Raw genomic sequence first — 18662 nt, 5'->3', positions numbered from 1 at the left:
ATAAAAAAATAAAAAAAACCTAATATTCATACTAATGGCGCATCGCACCACAGTGCGCCATTAGTATGCCAAAGGATACTAATGGCGCATCATTAGGTAGTGCGCCATTAGTATGCCGAAGTTACTAATGGCGCATCTTGCTGTTGTGCGCCATTAGTATGCCAAAGCACCTGGGTATACATGGCCCCCTGGGAGGCATACTAATGGCGCACTGTTGTATATACTAATGGCGCATCCTATGGTGCGCCATTAGTATACCAGATACTAATGGCGCACCAGTGGTGCGCCATTAGTAAAATATACTAATGGCGTGGCACTAATGGCGCACCACTGATGCGCCATTAATGGCCATATTAGGTGCGCCATTAGTAGGCCTTTTCCTAGTAGTGCCGCTTTTCCCATTCCCTCGCCGCCGTCGCCAAATCTCCCCGGCCTCTCCGCCGCGCCGCCATGCTCCTCCGGCTCCGGTGCTCCATCCTCACCCACCTCATCTCGTCCCCATCCGCCTCTCCCGCCTCCCAGCTGCACCGCCTCTTCTCTGCCGCAGCGCCCGGCGCCTCCTCGAACGCTAGCTTTGCCGTGGAGGAGTACCTCGTCGCCACCTGCGGCCTCACCCGACCCCAGGCCCTCAAGGCCTCCGCCAAGCTCTCCCACCTCAAATCCCCTTCCAAGCCCGACGCCGTCCTCGCCTTCCTCGCCGGCCTTGGCTTCTCCGCCGCCGACGTCGCCGCCCTCGTCGCCAAGGACCCCAAGTTCCTCTGTGCCAGCGTGGAGAAAACCCTGGGCCCCGTCGTCGTCGGGCTCACCGGCCTCGGCCTGTCGCGTTCTGAGATCGCGCGCCTGGTCTCGCTCAGCCACGCCCAGTTCCGCTGCATATCCATCGTCTCCAATCTGCACTACTGCCTGCGCCTCTTCGGTTCCTTTGAGAACCTCCTGCCTGCTCTCAGGCTCGGCAAGTGCCTTCTCTCGGCCGACCTCGAGACAGTGGTCAAGCCTAATGTTGCATTCCTGCGAGAGTGCGGGCTAGGTGACTGCGACATTGCCAAGCTCAGCATCGCTCATCCATGGCTGCTCGCCTCCAACATAGACCGTGTCCGGGCAATGGTGACACATGCCGAAGATATTGGTGTGCCTCGTGGCTCTAGGATGTTCAGGCACGCCAGTGGCGGAGCCACCGCCCGGCTAGCCTGGGCAGTTGCCCGGGCTCGCTAGCTGCGCTGCATGCTACGATGGTGCTATCAAAACAGGGAAAATACTACTCGCACGGCGGTTTACCCGGGCAACGGGCAGCTGGGCCAATGGGCTTCCATTAATTTCCTCTCTAGTCAACAGTACTAATCAATTATTCAATTAAGCACTGACGGATGGGCTACGAGTACCCACGTGAGACGAGCCTACTTGTTCGGTTCGATTGTTCTTTCTTTTACTCGAGACGAGAAGGCAACCTCCCTGTGACCCCCCGTTCGTTTAGCTTCTATTGAAAATTGGCGGCATCCTTGATCGATTAGAGACAGAGACAGACCTTCAGTGAGCGGAGGTTGGCCTGGGCGCGCGGCCGGCCGCGGGGGCGGAGCCGAAGAGCATCCACCCAAGATTCCGAGGAACGGTTTTGCATCAGCGGCCGCTTGTCCCCGTCTTCGTAATTAGGTGAGGTTAATAGTTTTTTTTGCGGATAGATTAATAGACTTATTTTGAGGTCACGGCGAGGGGAATTGGTCATTGGAGATGATCACCACTTTTATGAGCTTAATCCTTTGTTCAGGGGTTTGTTTTAGATTTTTTTCTTTTTCTCGAAAAGGGGAAAAAAAACCCGGCCTCTGCATCAGCACGATGCATACGGCCCTCTTATTAAAAAAGAAGTAGTGCCAACATGGTTCCAATTGTCATAAAAAAGTAGAAAAAACTCACACAGAGCCAAAAAAAAGGCTAGAAACAACAACTAGCCAAATCGAGATGCCACAACCGGCTGGGTAAAGTAGATAGGAACACTAAATGCCTATCCTATTACATGACCGCCATCCAAACCGGTTGAAGATATCCCGAGCTACCATCTCCCAGCGGACAGGCCCAATAACCAAATGCTCCCTGGCCTCCGTCTGGGTGAGTGGCGACCACGAACGAATCAGTGCCGTAGTCCGGAATAAAACCTGCAAAAATTGTATACATGATATTCTTTTAAAGACCAAATCATTTCTGCAATTCCAGATAGTCCACAACAAAGCACAAGCCCCAACCCGAATATGTCTCGCTACGTTAGACTCAAACCCATTAAGCCATGTCCCAAAGAACGCATAAACAGAAGTCGGGGGTTTGATATTGAAAGCAATGTGGACCGTCTGCCAAAGTACCTTGGCCAGCGGGCAATCAAAAAATAGGTGTTTAATAGTCTCATCCCGATCACAGAAACTACACCTAGTAGATCCTGTCCAATTACGCTTCATCAAGTTATCCTTAGTTAAAATTACTTGTTTATGGACAAACCACATAAACACTTTTATTTTCAAAGGAACTTTGACATCCCACACATGTTTGGACGTAGGAATGGAGTTCAAATTAATTACATCAATATACATTGATTTAACCATGAATACTCCAGACTTAGTCAACTTCCAGCGTAATTCATCGGGTTGTTGAGAAAGCTGCACTTCCATCAGTCTCCTAACCAGACGGAACCATTCTTCCCAACGATTGCCCGCTAGCACTCGTCTGAACTGTATATTAAGGGGGATAGATTGAAAGACCGATGCAACGGACACCTCACGTCGTTGAACAATGCGGTACAAGGAGGGATATTGGATGGCTAAGGGTGTGTCACCGAGCCAAGTATCTTCCCAGAAACGTGTACTCGTGCCGTTTCCAACAACAAACTTTGTCCTATTAAACAAAGCCTGCTTGACCTTCATGAGACCCTTCCAGAAGGGCGAGTCGGTAGGCCTTACTGTGACCCGTGACAAGGTTTTTGACTGGAGGTACTTGCCGCGAAGGATTTGAGCCCATATAGCATCATTTTCCGACGAAAGTTTCCACAGCCACTTGCTAAGAAGGCATTTATTCTTAATTTCTAGATTCTCAATACCCAGACCCCCTTGGTCTTTCGGTCTACAGATGATATCCCACTTAGCAAGCCTATATTTTCTTTTAAGCTCATCACCCTGCCAAAAGAACCGCGATCTATAGAAGTCCAGTCTCTTCCTAACACCAACTGTACCTCAAAGAACGAGAGAAGAAACATCGGCATACTTGTGAGCACCGAATTAATTAGGATTAATCGGCCTCCATATGAAATGAGCTTGCCCTTCCAGCAGCTCAGTTTCTTCTCAAATCGGTCCTCGATACACTTCCATTCTCTGTTCGTTAGCCTACGATGGTGGATAGGAATTCCCAAGTATGAGAACGGTAACTCTCCCAACTCACATCCAAACAATTGCCTATAAGCATCCTGTTCATCTTTGGCCCTACCAAAACAGAACAGCTCGCTCTTATGAAAGTTTATCTTTAACCCGGTCAATTGTTCAAATAGGCATAACACCAGCTTCATATTTCTTGCCTTAGCCAAGTCATGCTCCATAAAGATGATTGTATCATCAGCGTATTGTAAGATAGAAACACCTCCATCAATAAGATGAGGCACCAATCCACCTACTTGACCATTTTCTTTAGCCCTTCCTATCAAGACTGCCAACATATCCACCACTATGTTAAACAAGATAGGGGACATCGGATCTCCTTGTCTTAGGCCTTTATGTGTCTGGAAATAGTGACCTATGTCATCATTAACTCTAATTCCCACACTACCTTTTTGCGTAAATGATTGAACCTGTCTGCGCCAGGCTTCATCAAAGCCTTTCATACGCAAAGACTGTTGGAGAAATGGCCATTTGACCTTGTCATACGCTTTCTCGAAATCCACTTTAAAAATCACTCCATCTAATTTTTTGGAGTGGATTTCATGGAGCGTTTCATGCAGGACTACCACCCCTTCAAGGATATTTCTGTCCGGCATGAAAGCGGTTTGGGACTGTTGCACCACAGAATGCGCAATCTGTGTGAGCCTGTTAGTCCCGACCTTAGTGAATATTTTGAAACTAACATTAAGGAGACATATAGGCCTGAATTGCTCAATTCTGACCGCATCCGTCTTCTTAGGAAGTAGTGTGATAGTCCCAAAATTCAAGTGGAATAGTTGAAGCTGTCCAGAGAACAGATCATGAAACATAGGTAGAAGATCCCCCTTAATAATGTGCCAGCACTTCTTATAGAACTCAGCCGGGAAACCATCCGGTCCAGGAGCCTTATTATTTTTCATTTGTGCAATGGCATCGAAAACCTCCTTCTCCGTGAACGGGGCAACTAGAATGTCATTATCAGTAGCCGATAACTGAGGCACATCCTCAGTTCTGGACTCATCGAGGGATACTGTATTCTCCTCCGGCGGTCCAAATAACTGCTTATAATAGTCGGTTATGTATGTTTTTAGGTTATGCTGACCTAAAATAGTGCCCTCATCCTGCTCAAGCTGAAATATTCGCTTCTTTCTGTGTTTGCCATTAGCTATTAAATGGAAGAACTAAGTGTTTGCGTCCCCCTGGACCACTCTGCGTACTTTAGCACGTAAAGCCCACTTCAGTTCTTCTTCGCGGAGTAGTTCTTTTAACCTCTTTTCCGCCTCATTTTTAACCTGAAGCTCTGCTGGTGCCAAAATGTTGGATTCAGCCTTAATGTCCAGGTCATGTATAAGAGTAAGGAGTCTATCCTTTTCAATCTTATACACACCACTAAGGTGCTTAGCCCAACCTCGTAAGAAACTTCTCAAGTTCCTAATCTTATTCTGCCACCTCTCAATTGGAGATTTGCCTCGAACATCTTTAACCCATTCCCTGGCTATCAAATCTAAGAACCCTTCCCGTTCAAACCACGACGTCTCAAAGGAGAAGGTGTTCTTGTTACCCACATGATTCGGCTCCCCTGAGTCCACGAACAATGGGGTATGATCAGATATTCCCCTCGAAAGAGCTTGCACCGTAACCAGCGGGAATTTCTGTTCCCACTCCACGCTTGCAAGAACTCTATCAAGTTTTTCGTAGGTTGGGTTTGGCAGAGCGTTAGCCCATGTGAACTTTCGACCAGAAAGTTCTATCTCTCTCAGATCCAAGCTTTCAATAATGGTGTTGAACATGAAGGACCATCTGCCATCAAAGTTATCATTGTTCTTCTCCTCTCTCCTCCTGATGATATTGAAATCACCTCCAACTAAAATTGGCAGCTGCTCTGATCCACAGATTCGAACAAGGTCTGCGAGAAACTCCGCTTTAAGCTCTGGTTGCGCGGCACCATAAACCGCCACCAAAGCCCAGTTAAAGCCATCCATCTTAGACCTAACTCTAAACTTGACCGCGAAATCGCCCATCACTACACTACGGACTTCAAGCGAATCGCATCTCACACCGAGTAAGATACCACCCGATCTTCCTCGCGGAGGGAGGCAATGCCAATCGAAATCAATACCACCAACCAGAGAGGAAAGAAACTGCGGTGCAAAGTTATCTCTACCCGTCTCTGATAGAGCAACGAAGTCTAACTTCTCTTCTACAGCCGTCTCAGCCAGGAATCTTCTTTTAGCCAAGTCCTTTAGACCTCTGCTATTCCAAAAAATTCCTCTCATAGTTCATCATGGAATTTTTTGGTAGTTCGAATCCTAGCACTCCTACGAACTGCGGAATCAGGATAGATCTTCCGTTTCCACTTACGCTTAGGTTTACTAAGCTCAGGCCCCCGGTCCTCATGACCGGGTTCACCAATATTAGTCGAATCGTTCTCTGGGGACACATAATCTTCCTCAGCGTCATGGTTGGTGGGTGCTAGATCTGCACACAAGCTATCAAGCACTCTAACCCCTAACGCATTAATCTCATCATCATTCATTGGTTTAACTGCTGCAAGATTACGAATAGTCTCTAAAGCACGTTCCGCCTCCAGATCTAAAATATCATTCACCGACTTAGTAATCTCACTGTCCGTAGCACCTAGTGAAACTCCTAATTGGTTTGCATTATTTATAATGTCCTCATTAGAAAAATGCAATAGTGAATTAGATAAGTTGACGGACATACCAGATGTAAACGCAGCCTCCTGGAGCTTGGCCGCCCTCATAGCGCACCGCTGCTGCATATCATCTATCTCGGGGACGTCCAGGATGCGAGCACTCATCCGTCTCCCCTCGGCAATCGGGTCCGGGATCCCGCCAAACGCGACCACCTCCTCCCTAGTAACACCCGGCATAGAGCCCACCGAAGGCTGTACCGGGGTTACCTGAGAAGGCGTCAGCGGGCTCCCGATCCCCCCAGATGGGAATCCCACACTAGGGACTCTGGTCATGGGTAGGGGCGGAGAGGAGATGGTGACGGGGACCGCCTGCCCGCGCCCTCCTTCGACCGCAGCCGCAGGCTCAGACGCATGAGCCATCAGCGAGGGAGAGACGGTCCTCCTGATCGTTGAGGGTGAAGGGGGACCCGAGGCCTTCTGCCCCTGCGCCCCCCCCCCCAGCTCCGCAACTGCTGCGGTGGTTACCGCCACCGTCGGGGAGGCAGGAGCCGAGGCCGCCTGCCTCGGGCTCCCGCCCCTCGTACCGGTCGACCCACACTGGGCCAGCGTGACCAACGCCGCCGAGGGCATGGTGGGGTGGGAAGAAGGCGAGACCACCTGCCTCGAATCTCCCCTCCCCCTCGACTCACCCTACCCGAAGACGCCGACACCGGAGTCGCGTCCGCCTGGGGTGCCAGTGCAAGAGAAGCTCCCTCCAGGCTCCTCTCCGTAGCTTCGACCATAGTCCTGGGCTGGCGACCCGCAGACAAGCTAGCCTCCCTCTCGAACTCTAACGGGGGGAGCGTGTACTCAAGACAATCATCAGAATCTACCCGGTCACTCCATAATTTGGGAGGTGCCGAGGCTGGCTGAAAAGACCCAAAGCGCAGAGTAGTCATGGGTACCGCTGGGGAAGCAGCAGGCTCAACCCCGGTCCCATCCCCGGGCAACTGAGACGAACCATTAGACCCCTCGTGTGTGGGCTGATCTGACGGTGCCCCTTGGCCCCGGCATTACCATCACTGTCATGCATGTCAATATCATTACCATTAACCGCAACATCAAATAGATCCGTGTCCTCAAACTCGATGTCTAGCGGGAACACCATTCCCCTGTAGGTCCAGTTGACCTTATCGGGCACGAACTCAATATCCAGGACACTCACCAATATCCGGGCCACCCAATGGGCACGTGTGAACGCCATATCCACTTTTTTTGTCTTCCCCACCATTATGCCCATACTAGCCACCACTCGAGCATCCTGCAGAGGCTTAGAAGGAGCCCCTGTAAACCGCAACCAAACCTGCGTAAGCGGCTTCCCCTTAGGCTCAACCTGCTTCCACTCATGGAACTCCAAGATACACGTAGTACCAGGAACTCGACACAGGCCAAAGCTCAATAATCTCTGCATATCATCCACAGTTGGGAACTCAACCTTAAAAGACCTGTCCTCGATAAGCACCAGTTCCCATCGAAAATCCCCGGGAACCAACTCCTGAAGCCTCCTCACAATCTGTGCCTCAGTCACCTCGCCCTGGGTTGCTTTCACAATCCCGGTAGTCAAGCTTAGTGTATCCTCCGGGGCCTCTCTTGCCGCTGGGGACTCAAAAAACATGAGCTCAGCACAATAGACTCCATAAATGTTCAGCGTCGGAGGCAGGTCACGCAACAACGGGCACTCCCCGGAATCGTGTACCGGCTTGCCACACGTCTCGCATAGTTGGGCCACACATTCAGCAATGAAGTGACCCTTCTCACCGCAGCGGTAACAAAGCATCCTTTCCTTCTTTCGAGCATATTTGGACGCCCTTTCAGTAACCTCCTCCACCATCCCAGCCTCAGGAACCTCAACACTGACCCCGACGTTTACCCCCATCGGCTGGGGCTCGATAAGAGTATGATCATCCTCTGCTGTAGACGCCGCGGGATCAACTGCCCTGGGCGGGGGCGGTCGGCGAAACCTCCCACGACCCCCACCCCGACCACCACGATGGCCACGAAATCCTCCTCTCTGACGGTGATCCGGGCCGGAAGCCCCCTCAACAAAACCACCTGCCGGGCCGAGAAACGGTCTCTCGGCAGACCCGTCACTCTGCCAGGCATAGCCCCGGCCGCCCCCCGTGGATGAAGACCCTCGATGCTGTCCAACTCCATACGCGTCCGAACCGTCATCCCCCCACTGACCTCGGGGCGGGTCATAGGACTCTGTCGTGTTGGTGTTCTGTCTCGTTTGCAATGATCCCGAACGATCCTGCGCAGGCCGCATGACGTGGTGCGGTGGAGGCTTGGCACGAGGCTGGTAGACGACAGTAGGCGCAGCTCCTGAAACCGCACCACCCCGGCCTGGTACTGCAGCTCCCGGCGCCGAGGGCCGTGTCCCGCCCCGACCCGCGGCCGGTTGCACACCGGTCGTCACGCCCGGTACCGGGGGCCGAGTCCCTCCCCGGCTCGCAGTCGTCGGCGCAGCGACCACTCCTGGTGCTGGAGGTCTCGGCCCGCCCCGTCCAGGCAAAGGAATCGGCGGCGCTTGCCCTGGCCGGTGGGTGCCCAAATGGCCCGCTCCACGACTAGGGAAGCCGGGCACCACGCCATCACCCGCCGGTGCCCCACGTCCAGTAGCCGCATCTGTCGGTGGCGCAGTCCCGCCCCGACCCAAGGGGACCACCGTGACGGCTTTCTTGGCCGGCGGCGCTGCCGCCCCGCGGCCAACCATAGGCCGGAGAGGCGTGATCCTCTTCACCCGACCCGAGCCACACACTGGGAATCCCGGAGTCCCTTGCCTAAGAACCCTAGCGCTAGCAGTCGACGGCGCGATAGCAGGAGAAAGAGATATCGCTGCGCTCGTGCATGGAGGTTCGCTACGTAGGAGAGTCAGGTCCGGTCTAGCCTGGGCCACATACCCAGCCATCCCAGGCCCATCTCCTCGCCTCCCCGACCGACACATAGTCGGCCCATCGCAGCCCACCAAAAAATTCAAACGCACCGATCGCATCTGAGCGATCTGGGAAGGTTCTGCGGACGCCATGGCCGCCGCCGGCGCCGGATGCACGCCCCTCCGCTTCCCGTTCTTTCGTCTCTTAACAGTAATCCACGACTCTGGCTTAATCATGTCGAAAAGAGTAAGATTCGGAAGGCATACCTTGGGTATAGGGCCCTTCCATGGCCTGACCGTCGATGCCGCATTTCTCCGATGAACGACGCGTGTACCACTTCCCTCCTCTCGTCCGGGTGAAGCCCCACCCGCGCCGGATCATCCACCGGCACCACCGTGTCTACATTATTGGCGACCGCATCTTCATCATAACCTGCATGAAATAGATCGCCTATCAAAGAACTAGGCGTAGGTGACAGCAGCGAACGCATCGCCATGTCTCCATCTCCGGCGTCGTCCTCGTTGTCTGACTCCATCAGGACCCAAAACCGGCCGCCAATACCCGCCCGAGCCGCCGCGGGGAGGCATGGCGCGGCGGCGGCTGCCGCGGTCCCCCGGGGACACACCCTGGGAATCGCCTGGGGAGTCGCCCCCCCAGTCGCCTCGCTCATCAGGGAGCGAAGTGCTGACGTAGTACTCATGCCTCTGTCTGGGGTTTGTTTTAGATAGTTGATGTTAATTTCAAACTTCAAATTATGAACTCTGAGAGACAAGGAGGTTCTTGGCACTGAAAGTACGCCACAACCACCATCTCATATTGCCTCGTTAGACGGTTGCAAGCTCTCTAATTTGAATATATTCACAAATCACAATACTTAATTTATGTGAATTACAAATCCATTTTTATCTTATAGTGTCTTCTAGGACATTTGAATGGTAATTTGGATAGTTATATTTCCGCCAGCAATATGACGAGTTTGGTCGCAGGCCTGGTTTTATAACTTAATGTTATCAAGTCTCAACTTCATTTTGGCCTATGAAACTAAATAAATACTCCCTCCACCCCAAAATAAGTGTCAATGATTTAGTTTAAAATTTGTACACTAATTTAGTACAAAATCAGTGATACTTATTTCACTCTAAGTTACATTTATATGATTTCTATGGTTATATTTTCACCACATCATTAATGTGGATTTGTGGTTTAAAAGTTTGATGTCGTTTTATATATTGTGTATCCGGACACCCGATTTTGGTTTCTAGGTTAGACACTCAGTCTCAAATTCGCCCGGGCTTCACAAAAGTTCTGGCTCCGCCACTGAGGCACGCGATGCGGGCTGTTAAATTCCTCAGCAAGGAGAAAATCGCCGCCAAAGCGGAGCACTTGAAGAAGGCGTTCAGGTGGTCTGATGCTGAGGTGGGCATTGCTTTGTCCAAGCTTCCATCTGTGCTGACAAGGTCTAACCAGACGCTGGAGAGCAAGTCAGAGTTCCTAATCTCTGAGGTGGGGTTTGAACCAGCATACATTGCTCATCATCCGGCATTGCTCACGTACAGCCTGGAGGGCCGGATCATATCCCGGTACTATGTTGTTAAGTTTCTTAAGGAAAATGGACTGCTGGATCACAACCGGAGCTACTATTCTGCAGTCACTCTGATGGAGAAAGTATTCGTGGACAAGTACATATGCCCTCACAAGGAAGTTGCACTATACCTTGCTGAAGACTATGGTGCCGCTTGCAGAGGGGAGGTGCCGACTAGATTCAAATTTACATGAAAATTGGTGACAGTACGGCACAACAAATTTTTTACATTCCGTGTTATGCTATTCATTCCTGATTTGGTGTTCTTGGCCTAACTGAATTGTAGTTGTCTGCTATTGATAATCTATTGTATGTTTGTTACATGCTGATTTGATGGTGCTAGTCTAGGATGAAATTGGCAATTTGATTTGAGAGTATTGATATGCTCATTATGACATTCAATTAGAGAAGAAAGCATCGTACTACTAGCTTGTGCACTCTTAAGGTCGCATTGGCATACATATTGGATTTGCTGGAATCATTGTGAAACCATGGAGCAGCTGCTTCAGCCATGGATACCCTCCATTTCCACCTCGAGATAGGAGCCATGGCAGAAAAAGCAATGCAAAGTACTAAGAACTCTCTGACACATATCCCCACAACATTACATTTGAGATGGATGGTGTCCAAGAGTGGAGCAGTGGTTTCATGGAGCTAAAAAAGTCTCTCTAAGAACTAATGAAACTAAAGAGTGAGAGCAGGACATTCTGCAAATACTTTCAAGTATCTTTATGTTCTTAAATGACATTTTTCAGGTGCACCTCAATCTATCTTTTCATGAAAGAAGGTTCTCATTTTGGCCAAAGATGACATGGACTTTCAATTTTTCTCCGGATGAAATTATGTTTATCACTGCCAAGGATGCAGTTTGGATCTAGTATGTTGGTTGCTTGCTCTAGTTCTTCTAAGATGAGAATCTTCATTCATCCAGCAGTAGCTTTGCTTATAAAACTGTTGTGAAAGCAAGTCATTGTGTACTACTCAGTAGTTTGTATCAGTTTTTTCCCTTGTATTCTCTGATTGATGGCCTACTGGTTGATAATTTTTCATATGGCTTGTGATGTCAGAACTGAATAGTGCATTAGTTGGCTAGTAGCATTTTTGTTATCGACTTATCCATGCAGAACTATGTACAGGCATTTTGGAGGCCCTGGTATTTGTGCTGCTGAGGCAAATTTCTGAAAAGCAGAGGGCATTTCATATAACAGAACTTTGGTTAAGTTAATCTTAAAACCGGTTATGTCGTTTATCTGCCGTACCTTTTTACTAATTTTATTCCATATTAGCACTATGTACATAGATGCATAGGCATCTGTATTCCACAGTTTTCATTCTTTTGGATGCTCTTTTATATTTTCTTTTGTTGTGTCAGCTATGATCTCTTCTAAAGACGTGTATCATGGCATTGGAGAAAAGAGAATGAACACTGTGTTTTTACCATGTTTCATTTTTTTTGGCTCTGAAAGAATGAAGACTGTCACCTCGTCTAAGAGATTATCCCACTAATTTTCTCATTTATACCAAATGCCATCTCTTCGTCGTCTATTTAGTTAACTCTAAGTCTAGATATTGCATAATTATAGAATCTTGCAGAACTTAGAACATAGGAATAGTATACATGCTGTGTACCTCAAATTAAGACCCAAGCTGTGGTGAGGATGTGCATATTTGTCTGTTCCTGATTTTAGGCTTTAAAAGTTGGAAGAAATGAGACCTCAGCTGTGTGCTTGCAATAACACAAAGGAGATGGGTCCATGCTATTAATCGCAAAGAGATCTGATTTGAAATGAACATCTGTTGTGTGTCCCTTATCTGGTGCCTAGCTTGTGGAATTATAGGAGCATACTGATTTACTGAATGTAGACGGCGCGTTCTTTCTTTCAGAAGATGTGCTGAAACCGGATGCAGATGCATGGTGTCCCCTTCTTGTTCTTCCAGGAGATCGACGAAGCAGGGCGCTCTGACTCTGCTATCATGTATGTGATTATGAAGGTATTTGTGGACTTGACGCCTTGCGTGAAGAAGCTCCTACTTTTGTCCTTTTGAAATTTGCAATTTCAGTAAACCTTATTTCTAGTAATTCTGAATCAGAATCAGATCTGATTAGTTAACTCTGTATCTTTCAGCCACCAAGTTAAGATATCTATAGTAACCGCTTAAATGTTATAGCCATGTTTGTTTTACTCGAACCAGAGCTGCAAAATAAGCAAGAATCTTACAACAAAGTTGGTCATTAATGCTAATACGACAAAAAGTATTCAGCAAATGCTTCAAGTATCATTGATGAGTAAATTTGCACACTCTGTATCTCTTATGTTCTCGATGTCCATTGCAGTTTGCAATGCAATCCTCAATATTTCCTTTAGTGAATAAATCTACATTATTGTTATGTCATTGTTTATGCCCAGCAAATGGCTAGAGTATGTACTCTTGGTTTAGTGTGGTATCCGTTCTACCTAGATTGATCTCAGGTGTTACATTGACATTTGTGGTCTATGCTCTATCAAACCAGAGTTACTTTAGGCATTAACAAATGCAAACTGGCTTCCACTATATGGAATTTATTTTTTAGTGTTGAAAACATACATCTTCAGAGTTCAGAACTATGCCGAGGTTGTACCACTGACCGTTATGAAAGAACATGCTAATGCTGGATATTATACTATATTTTTGTCCATACGCTCCCAAAAATGGGATATATTACTCGATGTGATGAATTATCAACTATATAAAATTTTCTGCCATGAGAGCAGATTGCTAAATCTATACTGCATATTTTTCAGTTTTTTGCGCATGCTATCTTTTGCTTCCATGGTTTGTGTGCTTCAGAACTCGTGTTTTCATTGAGGCATGGCTGTGCTTCATAACCCAGTACTTCCCCTCACAATTTGTTAGCTTATGAGATGACAACGAAATTGTATCTTGTTGCTTCTTCCCTGCAAAATTTCTGGATCTTTAAAAATTTAGGAGTTAAGCTTTTAATAATTTAATATTTTACAATACAGATTAATAATTTAGGAGTCCTATTGACGAAATATGTTGTAGGCCTGGTTGAATTGTGATTTACATTTTCCTGTCACAGATCGTCCTCTGATGCTATATTAGCAGTCTTCTAATCTGTGGCATGAACCTTTCCTGTCAATTGCTCTCCTGAGCTTATCTCTCCTGGTGTCTTCATTGATTTGCTCCAAATATATTTGCAGGATTGCATCCTTTTTGTGTGATGTCAGCAAACCATTTGGGTTCTTGGGTATTGCGTTAGAAATGATGTCTTACCTATACTTGTGTGTATGCTTCATCTTCGTGTAGTCATGTTATTTGCTTCCTGCAGTTTTTGGATCATGGTCTATGCCCCTGGATATTCTCCATGCTTGCTTCCAGCTGCTAATTTAGTGAGGCATGACAAACATTTCATTTGGTTTGATCTGCACATTCTATCAGCATGGAAACAAAATTATATGTTGGTTTAACTTCCGCAACTGCAGGCGCCGTAGATCTGCCAACCAAGATGACCATCACAAATGAGCTCGAACTTGATATCTGAGCCCTAGCCTTTTGCTTCTCCCACACTTGAGATCCATCTTCTCCCACTTCTCCCACGCTAATATAGAAGAGGGCAAGAGGCATCTGGCCCTCCAGATCAGGAACTCGACGAGCGATTTATTGGGTGCTCCAACGACAAATCCTCATGTCGTCTTCAGCTCCAGCCGTTGTAGCGGCTGGACGATGAGTAGATCGTCTTGGAAATGCCGGATGGACCCCAGTAAAACCCAGGAAGAAAGGTTGGACTGCTGGAACTGTTGAAGAAGTATGAAAACGCCATATATAGATGTGTGGGAACATAGATGGTTATGACCTTTTTGTGCTATTATCAGAACCTTGGCAGTATACCTTTTGAAGTCATGCATGAGCCCTTGGTGCAGTACGAGATAAACCCTCAATGATTCAATTCTGTCTACAAGGCTTTTCGTTTCTTTCTGGCTGAGGTTCATTAACTAAGTTTAGGCAAGGGCTTTCGACCATTCGTCGACGACTCCTGTCGTATGGCTAACCGGTTCTTGTGGCATGCGTCACCGGAGCGTGCTCGCTCGCTCTCGCTCCCACATACCTACATATATCGATGGAATATAGCTCCAAGAAAACAAACCTTACATTCACCTAGCTCTAGAACCGTTCGACCATGGTGATGCTCCTTGGTCACAATCCTCTTCCTCATCGCCAGGATCCTTAGTGTCATCGACGCTAGGGAGAACATGAAGCCAACCAAGAAGACGCACATGGAGGGAACTGAGACAGGTGTCGCAACTCGGAGTCAAAGCAAAAAAGTTCAACCTCATCGCCAAGGGAAATGACCTTGAGAATGGCAGCTTTTTTGCTGGCCGCAAACAAAACTATAATGATATTCTCAAGGTTGTTTTCCTTGGAGACTACAACGAATTTCTTCTTTGCTCCCCATGAAGACACTTGTCACAGGTCCAATCCTTGTGCTTCTTCTTGGTCGTGCCATGGAAATGTGCGTATATAACCGAGCATGGCCACATAATTTGGATACTTGTCATTTGCGGTGCTCAAACTCATGAGATGACCATTCAACTCTTCTTTGCATGTGGCCATACAGACCTTCCTACCATGAACAATGCTCGCGTTTTTAGTTTATTCTTGATGATCAATTGTGCTAACATGATTTCCATGGTTCTTTTTCTGGATTAATCTAATTAAAAAAATGATATTTGTTTTAACACAATGGGTTTTGAAGGACAAGATGATGGTTCTGCGTTGGGACTTGGGAGAGGAAACTATGGTAGGCCATTTTGTGGAAGACTCATGGCTAGCTACCATGCGAAAGCTAGAGTAGTAGAGTGATACTCCCTCCGTCCGGAAATACTTGTCATCCAAATGAATAAAAGGGGATGTATCTAGATGTATTTTAGTTCTAGATACATCCCTTTTTCTCCATTTTGATGACAAGTATTTTCGGACGGAGGTAGTACATGTAAATACACTTGACTATATTTAGCACAAGATTTGTCCTTATATGCTTATTATATAGAATAGCGCCTTTTTAAAACAATTTAGCTACATGACACTCGCAAAAAAGATCAATTTAGCTACATGTAGTTTTTTTCGAGGAATTTAGCTACATGTAGTTACAAAAGCAATGCATAGGATCTGCATTGGATACACATACTCCTATCAAATTTAGCTACATGACACTCGCAAAAAAAAAACAATTTAGCTACATGATTTTTCCGGTAGTAGTAATAAGAAATACTCTTACGTTATTCTCTTTAGTGTCAAAAAAACGTCTTAAATTATGGGGACTGAGGGAGGAACATTTTGAGAGCAAGTACAGTAAGGTGACATAAGTAGGCTATAAGGACTAAAAATACTACTCCCTCTATTTGGAAATAGTTGTCGGAGAAGTGGATAAAAATGAATGTATCTAGAACTATAATACGTCTAGATACATTTATTCCTCCTACAAGTATTTCCGAACGGAAGGAGTATATCTTTGCTTAGTTGGAAGAGAGAGAAGAGAAGCGGGCTCTTGATTAGTAGCCAGCTGCAACCCGAATCACAAGACACTTTGTGAGGTTGTAAGGTGGACCAATTATTAATAAAACAATACACATTCAAAATTTACAATTATACATGTTGGCTATTAAATTAGCTTTAGATTTTTCAGGTTGGCTTTAGATGACATGACAACTTTTATAGCCGATTGTTGATTGTATTATTAACCATGCTCTGAGGGGGTAATAGATCCACCTGGACCGCCTGACATGTCCATGTGGAGCTCAATTCCACTGAAAAACAGCTAGCGCAACAAAGTTAATCCGACCATTGTACTCGATAATGATTCCTTGACTGCTAGGCAAAATAGGAAACAACTAATGTGGTTGTATATTTTTTTTAAGAATCATGTGATTGTATAGATAATGCACATATGCCAATTTTTTTTTGTAAAGCTTGGTCAATGAACAAACTTCCTCAAGTGAGCTAGATGTCTCCAACTTCTCTTTTTGGATATTGAGCTAAACATATTTTTTTTCAATGATTTGAAGGTATTGGGACCAACTAGATACCCGGGGAAAGAGCAACTAGCACAAGATAATGATACTTTCAGGTCTTGAGAGGTGAATAGGAATCATAAGTACCTACCTAGTTGTTGAAACAATGCGGCAAAGAAGTACTAGAGGCGCTCTTGTAAAATTCACAATCAGGACGAACTCAGGGCAAAGAACACTGAAAATCTTGATCGGACGGATGGAAGTGCATCAGTTTTTTTTGTCATTGAAAGAGAAACAAAGAATAAATTCAGTTGTCTTCATTTTTTTTTTGAGAATCGATTCAGTTGTCTTCATAGGAGAACCAAATATTCTTCACTGCAGTATGTCCGCCCAGCCCAGCCCAGCCCAGCCCAGCCCAGTATCAGAGATACTGGCGCGTGGGGCCACCTTGTCAGCATCAAGGTCGAACCAGAACAGACCACGCAAATCCTCTCGCTCTCCCTCTCGGACGCACCAGGCCGTCGTTCCCCATTTCCTCGCCGGAGAGGCCGCCGCGCCGCCGCAGCGCCATGCTCCGGCTCCGCCACAGCGTCCTTGCCCAGCTCCTATCGTCTCCCTCCGCCTCCACCATCTCCCCTCTCCACCGGCTCTTCTCCGCCGCCGCGCCCGCCGTTTCCCCCAACCCTAGCTTCGCCGTCGAGGAGTACCTCGTCGCCACCTGCGGCCTCACCCGACCCCAGGCCCTCAAGGCCTCCGCCAAGCTCTCCCACCTCAAGTCCCCTTCCAAGCCCGACGCCGTCCGCGCCTTCCTCGCCGGCCTCGGCCTCTCCGGCGCCGATGTCGCTGCCGTGGTCGCCAAGGACCCGCGGCTCCTCTGCGCCAAAGTGGAGAAAACCCTGGCCCCCATCGTCGCTGGGCTCATCGGCCTCGGCCTCTCGCGTTCTGAGATCGCGCGCCTCGTCTCACTCCCCACTGTCAAATTCCGATGTAGATCCATCGTCTCCAAGATAGAGTACTACCTGCCTCTCTTTGGGTCCTCCGAGAATCTCCTCCGGGCCCTCAAGAAGAACTTCTACCTTCTCTCGGCTGACCTCGACGATGTGGTTAAGCCCAACACCGCGTTGCTGCGGGAGTGCAGGCTAGGTGCTTGTGATATTGCCAAGCTATGCATCAGTCAACCATGGCTTCTCACCGCTAACGTGAAGCGTGTCCAAGCCATGGTGGAATGCGCTGAAAACATTGGTGTGCCCCGTGCCTCTGGGATGTTCAGGCATGCGCTGCATGCTGTTGCATTTATCAGCGAGGAGAAGATTGCAACCAAGGTGAAGTACTTCAAGAACACCTTCAGATGGACGGATGCTGAGGTAGGCATGGCTGTTTCTAAGTATCCAACGGTGCTGAATAAGTCCAAGGAATCGCTGCAACGCAAGTTTGAGTTCCTCATCTCCGAGGTGGGCTTGGAATCGGCGTACATTGCTCATCGACCCGTAATGTTTGGCCTCAGCCTAGAGGGCCGGCTCAGGCCCCGGTACTATGCTGTAAAGTTTCTCAACGAGAATGGATTGCTCAAGTGCAGCCCAAGCTACAGCACTGTTTTCACGGAGACCGAAAAGGCATTCAAGGAGAAGTTCATATGTCCTCATAAGGAAGCTGCACCACACCTTGAAGAAGACTATGATGCGGCTTGTAAAGGGGAACTGCCGGCTAATTTCAGATTCACATGAGCCAAGAATGGGCATATGATGTAATTGTGTGCTGGTTATCCGCTATTGTATGACTGTTAGATGCTGGGTTGGTCGTTGCTAACGTGTGATGGAATTGATAATTTGTTCCGTGAATACTGGTTGGTTATGAACTTTTATGTTTTTAGACACACATATTGAAACTAAGTGTGAGATCAGGCCATGGAGGAGGGCTCACTTGTACAGGTTATCTGCTAAACATCGAACTCTCACATGGAGGAGGGTTGGCTTCATTTAAGTTTAAGTAAGTAAACCTACGTGACTCTGTTCCTTTTTATGCCAGTAATGTTACCAAGACAACGGAGAAGCACTTTCTGCTAGTAATGTTCTTGAGACAAAGAAGCACTAATTTTTTATTTTGTGTATTGTGGAT

General features: G+C 47.6%; 2 protein-coding genes across 2 annotated transcripts; both read left to right on the top strand.

The window, feature by feature from the left end:
* The first annotated feature begins 450 nt into the window (after window positions 1–450).
* Window positions 451–11097, top strand: LOC123138809 (uncharacterized). Its single transcript, XM_044558678.1, has 2 exons — window positions 451–1154; window positions 10277–11097. The coding sequence occupies exons 1-2, from the start codon at window positions 451–453 to the stop codon at window positions 10728–10730; spliced, it is 1158 nt and encodes a 385-aa protein (XP_044414613.1). The 3' UTR covers window positions 10731–11097.
* A 5900-nt stretch (window positions 11098–16997) lies between these two features.
* LOC123135752 (uncharacterized) lies at window positions 16998–18422 on the top strand. Its single transcript, XM_044554957.1, has one exon. It carries the CDS (start codon window positions 17117–17119, stop codon window positions 18269–18271), a length of 1155 nt encoding a protein of 384 aa, XP_044410892.1. The 5' UTR covers window positions 16998–17116; the 3' UTR covers window positions 18272–18422.
* Window positions 18423–18662: the final 240 nt, after the last annotated feature.

This window comes from Triticum aestivum, chromosome 6B (genome assembly GCF_018294505.1).
Source record: "Triticum aestivum cultivar Chinese Spring chromosome 6B, IWGSC CS RefSeq v2.1, whole genome shotgun sequence".
Classification (NCBI taxonomy): domain Eukaryota; kingdom Viridiplantae; phylum Streptophyta; class Magnoliopsida; order Poales; family Poaceae; genus Triticum; species Triticum aestivum.
The sequence above is the reverse complement of the archived record's forward strand: the minus strand, read 5'-3'. Positions and strand labels throughout refer to the sequence as shown.